A 15,618-nucleotide genomic window follows, 5' to 3' on the forward strand; every position below is an offset into this window, starting at 1 on the left:
CAGCCCTCTTACTAATAATGTCAGAACTCACTTTTTTTACTTCATATTTTATAGCACGTTTTAAGCGGCTCAGGCTGGGACGTCCATGCTCCCCATGGTCCAGTTCAACATCTCCGTTGAGGATAGCTTCCACTTCTTCTGTGTTTCTGCACAAATCAAGAAGTCCAACCACAAAGTCCTTGCACTGCATTGACAATTTTTTGTAATCGTTCTTTGAAGGAAAAGAAGTTGATGAGTAAGTAAACAGTCTCTCCCAGTCCCAGTAACACAGAGTACAGAGGAATTCTCATAGTAGGCTGTTGGAAGTAGGAAGTGGGGGAAAGCTTTACTAGAGAGGATGTTCTACTTTTGGCCTAGCTGTGGAATTTTCTGCTCCCCAAAGGCTTTAGAGTGATGAATGCTGTGGCAGGATACCAGTGAGTGATGGGATGCGGGCTTCCCATCTGTGAGGTCTGTGAGATAATGGAGTGGAGTATTAGGCATACAATGTTAAATATAATGATGAAATTCTTAGGAACCATATATCAGCCCTTTTATACATGTCCTACATGACATGGAGCTAGGTTACTTGTGGGACTGCCTCCCCCCAATAGTTTCTGTCCATCGCACCAGATTGGGCAGAGTGGCATGCTCCAGATCCCATTGGTGAAGCAATGTTATTTGGTGGGCGTTAGGAAGCACGCCTTCTCTATCATGCTGCCTGTCTTGTGGAACAGTCTCTCCCAAGGTACAGACAGCCCTGGTCCTGTTAGCCTTCTGGAAGGCCGTAAAGACTTAGCTCTTCCCCCAGGCATGGGGCCAGATGTTGATGGAATTTGGGCATTGTGTTGACATGTTATTAATGAGATTATTGGGGGGGGGGTCTCAGTGTAGAGTTTTTAAAACTTTTAATGGTTTTGTAAATTCTAGTTTATATTTTTATCTCTGTTGCCACCCAGAGTTCCTCTGGTAGATGGGCTATACACATTTTAAATAAATAAATAAATAAATGTGCCATGATGTTGCACACATGTACAAAAGGGGTGGAGCTTGCAACATAGTAGTGTGACACCGCTTTTGTCATTTTGATTAAAGCATTGGACCCTGCAGGTGCAATACTTTCAGTGTGCTATCACTTACCTTATAGGAGCCATAAGACTAATAAAAATATTTAACTAATGCATTTAGGCAATTGACAAAAAAAATTCAACATACAGAACTAACAGTTGATTGTCAGGCAAAACTAGTGCTAAGCCTCAGCTAGTTGGCAAGACCAAGTAAGCAAGAACAGTTAGGAATTCAGGAAGGTATATTTGATGCTAGTCTGGGATAAACCCAGAACCTTGAAAACTATGAGAAGAATCTCTCAGATGCATTTATACTGAAGTAATTAAGTCTCTTTGAAATGCTTTTTGTCATGTCTCTCAGCAGATGAACTGAGATGCCTCTTCTGAGATAAACCTTCAAACACCTCATCCCCATTTCTCTACAATCTCACACAACTAGTAGTCCATCACAGAAATGGCATAAAAGGGGAAGTACTGAAGATCCTTGATCAATAATAGCTCAAAATTACTTTACTTTTGGCCTTCAAAACCTATTTATTATATTGCACAACTTAAAATAATGTAGGACAGACATCAAGATAACAAAACATGGGTTCCATTTTGAGCAATTCTGGCTACATCAAAAAGAGATTAGGTGAATGTTTTTATATGGGTAAGTAGATAGGTAGGTGCACGACACATAGGCCGATCTGATCAAATGAGTGGTGTACAACTCAGGTCCATAATTTGGGGTTCAGATCAGATAGATAATCAAATTTTAAAACTAAAATCATACATTGCAAATAACCATACACAAACCAGTAATCAACCTTCTAATTATAATAAGGCAAATTCATCATCCAGAGGGATAGTCACAGCAACCCTGCTTGATGAAATAACCAACTCTTCATTGACTTTCTGAAAACCAGGAGGAGGAAATGGCAGGCTGCTGCAGAGTCATACAGGAAATTTCATGATGCTACTACTCGTGTAGGCAAGATGGAATATAATAAAAAGTAATACAGCTAATGCATACAGTAATTTAATGATCAGGTAATGAACAATCAAGGAACAGAAGCCCTGACTTTTATGGCCAATTACAAACTTATTAAGGGAAGTAAGTTATAGATGATATATAATAGGAAACCCAACATAGGAATATTGTTGTGCAGCTCTGGCCTTCTCTCCCCTGCCTAGAAACCCTGAAGAGTACGAAAGGTCACTCTTATCATCAGTCTGGTTTGGATCAGATCCAGATTTTATTGTGGTGCTATTATCAAGTTTTAGCTTGCAGAAAAAACTGTAAGCTACTATCAACATGCTTTTCTTTTGAGCTTCTGTTTTGTGAATAAAGTACAGTTGTTTTTCCTTAAATTGTGGTTCTACCATTTCATGCAGAAGACAGATGGAGCACAGAGATGTGAATTCAGTGCATTTTCATTTATGAGATAGCAATAATGAGAGGTTGTCCTAAACAAACTAAAAATTCACCATCCCAAAATTCCTCCCTTGCATGCATGTTTCTCTAAGAATGAGACACAGAAGGAGGAGGAAGTTCAAATTCTATAATAAAACTAATAAACTGATGTCAGAGACCTGCTGATTCCTTTCACTGTTTTGACGTAACAGATTTTTGTTTTAAAAATGTTACTAGCCACAAAGATGGTAGTAATAACATCACCGTGTTTTATTAGTTGTTTGACTCCAAAGCCAAAAAGATCAACTTAGAAACCAAAAAGATCAACTTAGAAGCCAAAAAGATCAATTTGAGGGCATTATCCATTACTTACTTTTCTTAGTTATAAGTTTATCTCACTCTAGTATCAGAGCAGTCTGCAATGTTTAAATGGGAAATGTTTAAAAATATAATACAGTGGTACCTCGGGTCATGAACTTAATTCATTCCGCGACTCTGGTCGCGACCCAAATTGGTCGCAACCCAAATCAAATTTTCCCATAAGGTTCAATGTAAATATGGTTAATCCGTTCTGACCCCTACGAATTTGGTCGCCAACCAATTTTGGTCGCAACCCGAATCAAATTTTCCCATAAGGTTCAATGTAAATACAGTTAATCCGTTCTGAACCATATGTATTTTTTTTTAAACCACAAAAATATGACACAAAGTACATTACAGTACAGTATGAAGAGAGAGAACACTAACCTTGCTTGAGGCGTGGAGGAGAGGAAGGCGGGTGGGGGGGCGGTTATTGTTTGGAGGGAGAGTCCCCCTCCCTACAGGAAGCCACGACCACGTGTCACGGGAGAGAAAATGGCCGCGGATCCTGTTCGTCACCCGATGCGGAGTTCACGAACGGAAGCAAAATTTTGTGAAAGGTGCTGTTCGTGAACCAAATTGTTCATAAACAGAAGCGTTCGTGAACCGAGGTACCACTGTATAGTTTTAGATATTTATCTACATATCTGCACTACACTTTTTTGTCATTTGAGGGCATTATCCATTACTTACTTTTCTTAGTTATAAGTTTATCTCACTCTATTATCAGAGTAGTCTGCAATGTTTAAATATGAAATGTTTAAAAATATAATACAGTTTAAAACACACACATAAAACTCATTACTGCAAGCCTCTACTCTCTGCTGAAGCCCACAGGCCAGTTCTCCAGGAGCACTTCCAACATGAGCTGCAGAGGACACGCTGTGCCTCCAGGAAGCCCTCGTCCTTCCACTTCCTCCAGTTCTGACACCACCCCAAACAGTGCCTCCCTCACAGCCTCCACCTTTGCCTGGGGAGCTGCCACCACCTCTCCTGCCTCACCCAGCAACTGAGCACACTGTGCCTCACCGTCCTGATGCCTCCTCCTGGCTGAGCTCAGCAAGGTCCCTTTGGCAGACAAGGCCCACCACCCTGCCGCACTTGCCCTGTGCATCCCAGGGCTGCACCCTCATCCAGCGCTCATATCCCAGGCCAGCAGCAGCTGGGGGTGGTGGGGGAAGCAGGGGTGGGTGGCAGAGATGGGAGAGAGATAAGCTGTGGGGCGAGGTGAAGCAGAGGCGAGCGTGGCAGAGCAGGAAAAGCATGAAGTCCTCACATAATGACAGCACGGTCCTGGTCTAACAATCACAACTGGGACTACTGGAACTGCCATTGCTAAGCGGTGTGGGCACATGATGTTTCACTTAACAACTGCTTCACTTAGCAATGGAAATTCCAGTCCCAACTTAGGGTTGTTAAGCGAGGATTACCTGTACTACAATGCATTTTGCTATTTTGGATAGAATATTCTCTCACAAAATTTGGAAAAATGCCAATATTAATTTAAGTTTGCAAACTGTTTTGGTACATGTGGCTGAATTTCTCTCTTATGTCTAACTTAGAATGCAAAATATGCAGGTCAAACCCTCACAGTCTACTTTGAGACTTTCTTAAAATAACTGGTTATGGACAACAGTTTGTGATATTTAATCTGATCCATAAGGGGCTATGTAACAACAATTCATGCCTATCCATTGATTAAAATCTTACCTTGAATTCTTTTTCAATGTTAGCAAGCACAGCCAACTCATTGCTGAGTTCTAAGGCAGTCATAACTGGGTCCTCACTTGACAAGGACAGATAAGCTGGACTTGCTAGACCTTTGTAAGCATTGATCCTGGATCTAGAATGGCTGAAAGAGTCATGCTTTTGCTTCTTATTGCATTCACTGCATTTGCAAAAATAATCGTGAGGCCTCTCAATCCGAGCTCCTTTCCTCAGCAGGATATGCACAATTTCATACTCATGGCAGTGAGCAGCTAGGATAATTGGGGTCACATCGTGGGAGAAGCGAGTTCCATCCTCATCATAGGCATAAAAGTCATCGTGCTGCAACTCTGATTGACTAGGGCTTGTGGCCAGCCTCTTGCCTTCTGCAAACGCTGGATGATTCAAAATGGCTTCAACTATCCGGATGTAACCTTTGCTAATGGCTAAGAGTAGTGCATCTCCAACACGTGACAAGTTTTCCTTCTTAAGTAAGAGTTCTGTGATTTCCAGGTGTTCATTCGCCACAGCCAGTTGTAACGCATTCTGGCCCATGTAATCCACACAGTTCACGTTGAGTGAAGTACATTCCTCTAGCATTTTACGGACAACAGGAATATTGCCATATTCTGCTGCTTCCAAAAAACGCTCTTCTTCAAAAGAAAGGCTGGTTGAATGATCATTAAACATGTATGCTGGGCCTCGAATGGCAAATCTCCTGCCTTTCTCTCTAACTATAGTCTGTTGGCGAAAGCCATGCCGGTTCTCAGCACCTCTACTAAAAAGAAACAGAGAATTAATGTCTTGGCTGACTTCCTTTTTTAAGAATACATTTTTAGCACCATCTGAAGAATGGTACTTCAGGCTCTGGGCAATATTAAGCTAGGTCTCCAGCAATGTCTTTATAGACCAACAAAATCAAATTAATATACTATAGCAAATTAATATGCACATCTTGTAGTCCTTGCACTTTCTGCTTGGGTTTGGATTGCAGAAATGCTCAAAAGTTTTTACCATACTGTAATGTTTAATGTGTCAGGAAAGAGAAATGTTTATATACATAGAAGTAATCATATTAGTTAAATGAATATTGGATTAAATTAATTGTATTTAATCCTATTTAATGTTACATTAAAAATCAATCCAATTTCATTTTTGTCTTCCCAATGCCCAGTTCTTTATTTTAACCTATCCAGTTTTTGGCATATGGCCCCCATCATACTATATGTGGGCCTCCATAGACTACAGATAAACAAGCTTGGAAAAGGGTGCACATACAGTATCATTAAAAGATTTAAGACTTTATGTACTGATATGCTTTCCTCTAAAAACCAGTAAAGATGACTGAATGTATCTCCAAATTACCTTCACTTTTTTTTCACTCTTGATATCATACACTTTTGAGACTAATCTATTTTCAAACTGTATTTATGCAATTTATGTGTTTGAATTTTTAACCTGCATTTTTCTCAAAATGCATATTTAAATGCCTAGTTTGATCACACTTTAACTGTTGGGAGTAGTATTGCAGCCTTGGAACCAAAATTAATTCTGTCAGTTGAAGCTCTAACAGGCACATCAATCTAAGTAATGTGTACTAGATCAATGCCTACAGGAATTTGCCTGGATTTGAGTGTTAATTTTCTAAATTCAGTAGAACAAAAATAATACCTTAAAGAAGAGGGAAAGAGAACTGCTGAAAATAATCTTCGCTACTGATTCATCCTATGTACTCATTTGCATTTAATTTCCACTGAAATCAACGTCATTGTAATTTCCTCTTCACATGATTGCAATTACACATCGTTTTTCTTTCAGAATTATTTTTCCAGACATTCAAAGAATGTATGGAGAGTCAACAGGATAATGCTTTCAAAGCCTGGTCCATATCCAATGGGTGACTTTCAAAATTGTGCATTTTCTTGGAACTGTAAAAATTCCTCCTTTGGATGCTCCAATACTATTCTCTCATCTCACATTAGCAACCAGAACTTGGCTGAAAATTAGAAAATCTTTCTGAATTGTTTAGCTCTTTGAAAAAAAAGGTGGTCAGATATGGACATTTTGCTCCTAAATTAAAGTTCATGGAATGTTGTGTTAGCTCTATATTTTAAAAACTGCGTAGTAATCATTACAGTAATTTTAATTACAGCTGATAAAGATTTGCTTGTTATCTGCAATAGGCTTGATCTCAGTTTATTTTACTCACTATCTTTCCCCAGAACTTTTTAGTATCATAACATATGCAGTGTGAAGTATACTTGCAAGACAATCTTTTCAAAGAAAAAAATCTGAAGAACATTTTTACAGTCAAGTTATTTAACTGAACTACCTTACTTGCTTTGAAATAAAACCTGAAAAACTAGTATTGTAGAGATTTTCCTGCAAAAAAAAAAAAGCTGCCTAACACACCTGTTTCCCCACATGAGAGAGAGAATTCACTTCTTATCCAGACCTACAAAGCAAATATAGAGAAGTCTGAAGCAGGCAGATTTGTGAAAATTTAATAAATAAAGCACATGAACCACGTGCTTTTGATTTATTTGCATTCTTGGGCAAGAGGACTTCTTTGGAATGCAAAACACCCAAAGATAGTGGTGGGGGTCATTACTAAAACATTGCAACCATGTGGAAATAGAGCAATTGGCATGCTTATTCAATTTTGTTAAAATGTGTGTCTTGTTAGATAAAATAACTCAGATTTGATGTGTGCTTATTACAACATTTGAAGAACAGGAATCAGCATCCGAGTAAAATGAAACTAACATGAATGCTAGGATGATAAACATAGATAAATTGATCAATTAACAATATAAGAAGAGCCAATGTCCCATCTAGTCCAGCATTCTATGTCAGACAATGGGCAGCTAGAGGCATTTAGGAAGCTCATAAGCATGGACAGTCTTCTAATAGCATCACTCTCTAGCAACTAGCATTTAAGGCATACACCCTGTGATCAGTAACCAGTGAGTCTAATCAAATGCAACTATTATAACAGAATCTTAAGTAGTTGGGAATCTGTTATGACAATGCCTTCTTTCTACCCATGCCTATTATTACATATCATATACATGATCAGTATTTATAAATTTGGGCTGCACATGGAGATGCTAACACTATATCTCCTCTAATGTTAGTTTTCCCTGTTAAACTACCTTAACATTTGTTTAAATATCTAAGGTGCAGTTTTTATTTTGCAGTTAGAATATTTCTTTCACTATTATAACTTGGTATGTGTCGTCTTCTTTTATAAACTACAAGTGGAATTTATTTATTTATCTATTTATTTATCTATTTATTTATTTATTTATTAAATTTGTCCCCGCCCATCTCCCCCCAGTGGGGGACTCTGGGCAGCCCACAACTCATTAAAAACAATAAATAAATATATAATTAAAAGCATATTAGAATATATGCTAATTGGAATCCAAAACCTCTCTGAAAAAAGAAGAGCCTGGATAGCCACTTCTGAAGAATGGTTTAATTGGTTTTTATGCACATTACAGAGGGTTGGAATAGATGATCCTGGTGGTCCTTTCCAATTTCACAATGCTATGATTCTGTGAATAACAGTTCTGGAAGTAGTAGCTCCAAAATATCTTGAGGGCATCGGAATAGGATTGGCTATTTTACTTGATTAATCAACAAATAAATTATGTTGATTCAAGTCTGAAGCTATAGGTCTAATTTCTTATATTCAGTTGACTACATATGTTGCCTTGACTTACTAGTCACCACCATTCTCATCTATTCTGAATTACATTCACAGAGACCTAGAAGAGGAGCAAGCTATTTTCTCATTGTGTAGAATATGGATTATATTTAAAAAGTGGGTCCATATTGCACTGAAAATGAGGATTTACATGGAGCGGTGTCTATGAAAATTAAAAACAAAGCAGCTGTAAGATGTTGACATCAAGAGGGATAGTTTATTATGATTTATGCGACCTTATCAGTTAACAATGAAAAAAAAAACCAAGTTAAAAGACAAGCAGAGCTTACTGTACTATAATAAAAATAATAACAGATAATTATTTAATATTATTATTAAAAATTACTCAAAGCATTGAAAAATATAAGAGATGTGTCTTGACATCTTTTCAGAAAACACAGAGAGTGAGGATCAATCATAATCCCCAAGAGAATGACATGATAAAATAGAATGCTTTTTTTCTTGCATGCTTGACTGGAGTAATCTTTCAAAATGGCCTTACTTCCAGACCTTAAAATCTGTCAAGTTCATAATCAGAAAGGCAGCCTTCTGCTAGCCAAGGCCTAAATGGTTTAAATCTTTAAAGGTTTATTTTATTTTATTTTATTTTATTTTATTTTATTTTATTTTATCCAAAAGCATTTCTAGCCTGCCCCAGTTCTGAAGGATTCCAGGAGATGAAAAGCAAAAAGAGAATTTAAATCTCAATATCTTTTAATTAATACAGTAAGATAATAGATCACCAAAACTCATAATCAGGAAATGCTATTGGGGCACTCCCCATCATCTTGGGCCAAACTCTTATTGGAAAAGGACACATCTGACTTGCTTTCAAAACACAAGAAGGGTAAGGACTGCCATGCTTCCAGGGGAAGGGGTTCTATAAGGTGAGGGCCTTTACTGAGAAGAATATAGCAGAGCCAAGAGAGCAGTCTGTTAAACAGTTGCATTCAATGGTCCTCCCTAATCTATCCTACTAATTTCAGTGGCTTTAAAAGCAGTTTAGGGGGGGAGGGGACAGAATAAGATATCAGTTGGTATTAATCATGATTTATGTATTTATTTATTTTATTGATTTATATACTGTGGTGCTTAAAAGTTTGTGAACCCTTTTGAATTTTCAATATTTCTGCATAAATATGACCTAAAACATGATCTGTTCTCCACACAAGTCCTAAAACTACTAGATAAAGAGAACTCAAAGTCAAAAACATTATACTTGTTCATTTATTCATTGAGGAAAATGATCCAAAGCTGCCCATCTTACAGTTGCAACTCTCTTTTTCTGACTATATCAAAGGCAGTGAGTGAGAAGAAAGGAATTGCTGCATTTGATTGGCTATTGTGGAGATCTGGATGCACACTGGACCGGCCTTCATCTAAATGAGAAGTTTGTATTTTTATTTAAATTACTCTGTCCTTCGTCAAAATTGTTTCCAAAATGGCTTATAATATAAAGACATAAGTGAGAGAATATTAAGTAAACCAATAATGAAGGATCACTTTTAAAACCCTAAAAATGCAACACATAAAATCCAGGTTGAAACAATAAAAAATACAAAATTGGGAGGAAGTACATATTCCAGGATACCAGAATGAAAAAGCTCTTCTGAAGAAAATGGTATTTGGAAATCAGACAATCTCAACAAATGTTTGTTTTTCAAGATGAATGGGAACAGTTGGAAGGAGAAGGGAGGTTATGAGCTCAAATCCAACTATAGCAATAGAAATGGCAGGGTAAATCCTTTTTCCTGTGTGCACAGAAACCAGGCCCTCAAAGCTGCATTAAACTTTTGCAAAGTAGCAACTACAGGCAGTCCTCAGTTAATCACTGCCCTGTTTAGCAACCATTCGAAGTTACGACAGTGAAAAAGTAACTTTATGACCAGTCCTTGCACTTACAACTGTCACAGCATCCCTATGGTCATGTGATTGAGATTCAGGCGCTTTGCAACCGGCAGGCATCCCATGGTCACGGGATTGCCATTTGTACACTTCACGGCCGACTTCTGACAAGCAGAGTCAATGGAGAAGCCAGCAGTAAAATCACAAGTCACAGTCACATGATGTCTTGCTTAATGACCATGGGTGATTCACTTAACAACCACAGCAGAAATGAGATTATAAACCCATCATGGTCACATGATGTCTTGCTTAATTACCACATTGCTTAGTGAGAGAGTTGCCAGTCCTTATTGTGGTCATTAAGGAAGGACTACCTGTAAATGTTATCTGTCAACATCCGCAAACCAGTTCAAATCAGCCATTCTCTCCAGTGAGTGTGAAACCAAAAGATAAGGAAAGCAAGGTTAAGGTGAGGGTCAGGAGACATTCATCCTAGAGGGAAGGGGATGACTTAGCTATAAAACACATTGCTTTTGCTCATCCTTAAGCATCTAGGTACAACTGTAAAACACCTAAAATCACAAAGCTGCTGGCAGTCAATTAAATTGAAAATAGGTCATCTTTTCTCCATCCTTATTTGTTATCAAATTAATCAGACATTACCATTTCAAAAACTGCTTCAGAGTACATTCTTCAGTGGATTCCAAATGCGGGCAATTCACTCCCACTGATCCATGGCAGGCCAAATGCTAACAGAAAGTTATTTTCATAATCATATGGATGTTCCAACAAAGTGCTGGAAGAAACAGATCCACTCTTCAACTATCTCATCACTGCTATAAAACTGCTGGGCTTTTCTACAAGTTAAAGATGGAAGAGACCCCCTGGCCAGCTGATATACTTTAGAAGGCGTAATACCCCCATCTGCACTGGGTTCAATCTGGTAAGTTTCAGTTTAAAAGATCAGGTGGAAAAAGTTTTATACCTCAAACACTATATAGATCTGCTTAAATCCAACACATCTTCTTGACTTCTCCCACACCCCTCCACAGACTTCAAGGCAAACTAGCTTCTCTCAAACTCAGTTGCATTCCAGTCATCTTGCAAGTGTCTGATTATATCCTGGATCATCACTTGGTTATGTGAGATAGTAACAAAGTTGGTTCTTGTGCATGGATTCTCTGTTATTTTTCATACTTGCCTAAATATGTGAATAGGGATCTAATTCAGTACCCAATGTTTTGCACTGTGTGAAGCCATTTTTTTAAAAAAAGAGTAATCCCATTACATAATGTCATGAGCAAACAGAATGGCATTTTTTTTCCCCCAAGCAGAGTTGGTTCTGCACTGAGTATTTTTAAAGACTGTTTCACTGAGCTTATTTTCCTTTATTTTTCACTCCTGATGAATCAGTGCAGTTCTGACACTGCACAGCAAAATACACAAGGTAGAATCAAATGAAACCATCTATCTCTGTTTGAAATGTCAGTGATAAAATGTACTGTCTGGGTAGAATAAGATGCATGTTCTTTTAGCAGCAAAAAGCATATCAGCAGCTGAGATTCTTTTAAAATGAATGTACTTCTAAAATATGTTAACAGATAAGAGGTATGTAAACAAATTCGAGCCAATAAATTTTCAAGATGGGATTTCCATTTGCAATTACAAAACTATACTTTGTTATATTATAAAGAGATTGCTGTGTAGTGGTCATAGAGAAAGTGCTAAGTATACTAAACCTTCTTATATCAGGAGATTTAAATGAATTGTGGTCACAGAGCAGATTCAACTGGACAGTTTCCTATACAGTTCTGTTCTAATCTGCTTTAAATAATCTTTATTTTTTCTAAAAGCTTCCCAATTCAGTATTGTCTGGCAGTGTGTGAAACTGTGCAAAAGGTTATAATTGCAATGCAATTTGCTTTCTAGAAATGGTGTGTGTATTTTAATACAGGTAGTCCTCACTTACCAACTGCCTTGTTTAATGACCATTCAAAGTTACAACGGTGTAAAAAGAAGAAACAGCTTTGCGACCAATCCTTGCATTTATGACCATCACAGCGTCCTGCGATCACGTGATCACCATTCGCATGCTTCAGAACCAGCTTCTGACAAGCAGAGTTAATGGAGAACATGGAAGTAAAAAATTGCAAATCATAGTTACATGCTGTCTAGCTTAATGACCATGGTGATTTGCTTAACCAAATAAAAATTGACATTGTAAGCCTGTCATGGTCACATGATTTTCCACTTAGTGATCACGGCGCTTAGCGACAGAGTTGCTGGTCCTAATTGTAGTCACTAAACAAGGACCATTTGTATACAGGCAGACGTACCTAACCCCAATATTCTATTCAGCTCCGTACAAAGCTCTGAACCTTTAGCATCATCATCATCAACAGCACAAAATTCAGAGAAGTTTATGCAAGCAGAATCCTAGGTTTCCAGCTGTTTCTGTCAGTTCTCCCATAGTGCCTTCCAAATGTGCTGCATTTCAACTTTTAAAATTTGTGGCCAGAAATTCTTTTTGTCCTTCTGGCTGGGCATTCTGGCAGAATACATTTGGAAGGCAGCAGGTTGGAGAAGGTCATTCTACAAGATATGAAGAGCTCAGCTAGTTCAAGTCAAAATGTCATCTTCTATAACCTTCTGCTATGCATAGGAGCCAACCAGGAACTACTGGGAAATCCACAAAGCAGAACTGTCCCCAGTTGCTCTCTAGCCTTATTCTACATTCATTTGTCTAGTCCTTTTCAAAATCCACCTAAACTACTAGCCATCAATACAACTTGTAGAAGTAAATGAAAGTTTATGCCATATGAAGATATGTTTTCTTTTTCTTTTTTATCTTATTTAAACCATCATATTACATTGTGGTAAGTTGGTAATCCAGGGGTTGTAAGGATGAAAAACAATCCTGTTGCTCATTTCCGACACTGAGATTTTTCTTTGTAGAAATAGCCTTTCCTCACCACAGTCATGTTTCTGAGTGCATGTCTATCATTCTTTGGGGGAAAGTAGAGGCAAAGCTTGCTCTTTATTCATGATCCACCAGAAATTTTATGTTGCATTGTTGCTCATTTTCTTAAAAAAAAAAAACTTTAAAATTCCAAAGCAGAAAATATCAAAACATTTGTAATGGTAGAAAGGAAACCAACTAATTGACTGTTTCCACTGAATATTTATCTGATAGGAGATACTTGGCTTAGAATTATTCAAGTGCTGATATTGATTGTGGGTTGGCAGGGGGAAAACGTACAGTGCTAGCATCAGTTTATCAAAGGATCTTATCGCATACACAAATGCAAACAACACTTCCTATTTCATTTGTCTTTTAGGCAAGACAGTGACATAAACACACTGCCAAAAAGAAATCAGTGCTGAAGAAATGATGAATGTAATGCATTTAGGGTTTTGGTAATAATGGTGGTGATAATGACTTTGGCTGCTTCAGGCAGCAGTTGACTAGCTGATATTATTAAGGGACAGGATAAGCACAAGTGTCTTTCAAAAGACTGGACAGAAGATGCAGAGTAACAGGAATCCAAGTAGCAGTAGACCTGAGAAATCAGGGATAGACTTGGGCAACAAAATTTAAGATGAGAATCTTGAGAAATGGAAGTTTAGATACAGAATGTAAAACGAAATGTGATGTCAGGAGTTTCACATATTTTGTCCCACAGATAAAAACAATCCTTGGGGAGAAGGACATATTTTGGACTGAAACTACAGAAAGAGGGCAAAAGAGCCAGTATGGTGTAGTGGTCAAGGTGCTGGACTATGACTGGGGAGACCCAGGTTCTGGTCCTTCCTTAGGCACAGAAGCCAGCTGGGTGACCTTGGCCTCTCACCCCCTCTCAGCCCAAGGTGTTTCTCAGCCCCAATCAGTGTCAGGTTCTGCAAATAGCTGGCTGAAAAACAAATCCTCATTACATCATGCCTTGGTGACTCTGCTGTGTGAACTGGCGAGTATAGTGCAGAACAAGTGGACCCTGCAACCAAGCAGAACTGACACTAAGAACAATGATGGCAACTCCATGTTTAGCAGGAGCTCTCAACAGCTACATTAAAACCAATTATGTGAACAAGGCTTCTAAGCATCATGATGCAACACCACTGTTTTCCTGGAATAAACAATGCAAATTATACTAATGGACTTTTTGTTACAATTTAATAGACTTATGCAAATACATTTATTTTGTAAATCCTACTGATTTTGCTAAGAGGTTTCACTTATGCCAAGATTATAAGAACGTTAGGGATCAGTTCTAAGTGGACTGAAATGCTTATTTATAAGGTCTTTCAAATGGAGTTATCAATTAAATTTATATCAAAATGTATAGGGGAGTGGTAGTTCAATAGTAGCCAACAAAAAAAAAATCCTGCAAATGTCATATAAGAAAATTATTGTTACCGCATTAAAAACACAACAACCAATACCTAGAACAATATTCAGATCTAGAAGTTAACATTATAATTTTAAGAAATGCACTTTGTAGATTAATAAGCCTGACTAAAGATCAGCATCTTTCTTTTTTCTCATTGTACTTAAAGCAGCATATGTAGTGACAAAACTCACATGGAGATCTCCTAAGGCAGTGATTCCCAACCTTTTCCCTTATATGGACCACAACATTATCACTGAAATGTAAAAAACCATACATAAACTACTGGCAGCAGTGTACGTGTGCCCCATCCCATATGTCTATGGGCCATAAACATTAAGTGAAAACGAATGTAATTTTAACGTAAATAAATAAATAAAATAGCCAAAATCTCAGGAAATCACAAAATCTCATGATATTGGGTGTTCCTGCCTAAAATTTAGCAAGGCTTTAGATGAGAATCCTAAAATCCCATGAGATGTTGAATGAGATTGTGCAACACTTGTAAGACTTTCTGAGATTTAATCATTTTGGGGAAAAAAACCCAACAACAACAATTTTGCCACCTGCATCAGTGATCCCTTGTAGCATAAGGAAGATTACCTTGACAAAGTTATGAAGAAGCTGTTGCCTAGGCAAAACGTTCTTAAGTCCAGAACTTCCAGATAAGATTAGGAAGGGGCTCAGACAGACACCTCTCTAATTCACAGACGTATAAGGGGGAGGAAGTACAACATAATCAGACTTGCAAGATTCCATTATCCAGTCGCCCAGAGTCCCCTATTGTGGGGGAGATGGGCAGGGGAGAAATCCAACAAATAAATAAATAAAATTATTAAAGCCAATCTCAGTAAAAATGGTTTTAGCCTTCCTGTGCAGTTGATTTCTTGGTCTGGTATACCTAGTGGGGTTGACATCCCTCAACCAATTCTGGAAATTACTGTCCTAAGACACTACCCCCAGTCAGAAAGAAGGAATCTTTCTGACATGACATTTTAGGTGATTTCATCACTGTGTATATTACCATGCTAAAGGGAAGCAATGCTTAGATAATGTACTAATCAAATTATCCTTGGTTGGATCATCTGTTGCAGATATGGGCAAAAGGGAAATTTAGATCTTTACACGTAGGCTGTATATACCATTCTGATATGTGTTCTGGAACAT

General features: G+C 37.9%; 1 protein-coding gene across 3 annotated transcripts in view; it reads right to left on the reverse strand.

Annotated features, from left to right (window-relative positions):
* The window catches only part of TRPC6 (transient receptor potential cation channel subfamily C member 6), a 63,378-nt gene that overhangs the window by 21,648 nt on the left and 26,112 nt on the right, over positions 1-15,618 (reverse strand). The window contains exons 2-4 of one of the 3 annotated variants that reach the window (XM_088140609.1): positions 12,036-12,174; positions 4,513-5,287; positions 32-211 (exon numbers count right to left, since the gene is read on the reverse strand). In XM_088140609.1, coding sequence (XP_087996735.1) covers positions 32-211; positions 4,513-5,287; positions 12,036-12,058 — 978 coding nt within the window. In that variant the 5' untranslated portion in view covers positions 12,059-12,174. The remainder of the gene's footprint in view (positions 1-31; positions 212-4,512; positions 5,288-12,035; positions 12,175-15,618) is intronic. The other 2 variants (XM_088140608.1, XM_025167453.2) reach the window with 2 other exon arrangements.

The sequence above is a fragment of the Python bivittatus genome, unplaced genomic scaffold (assembly GCF_059951505.1).
Source record: "Python bivittatus isolate LINGU-HERP-01145 unplaced genomic scaffold, Pbiv_v1 ctg000340_np1212, whole genome shotgun sequence".
NCBI lineage: Eukaryota > Metazoa > Chordata > Lepidosauria > Squamata > Pythonidae > Python > Python bivittatus.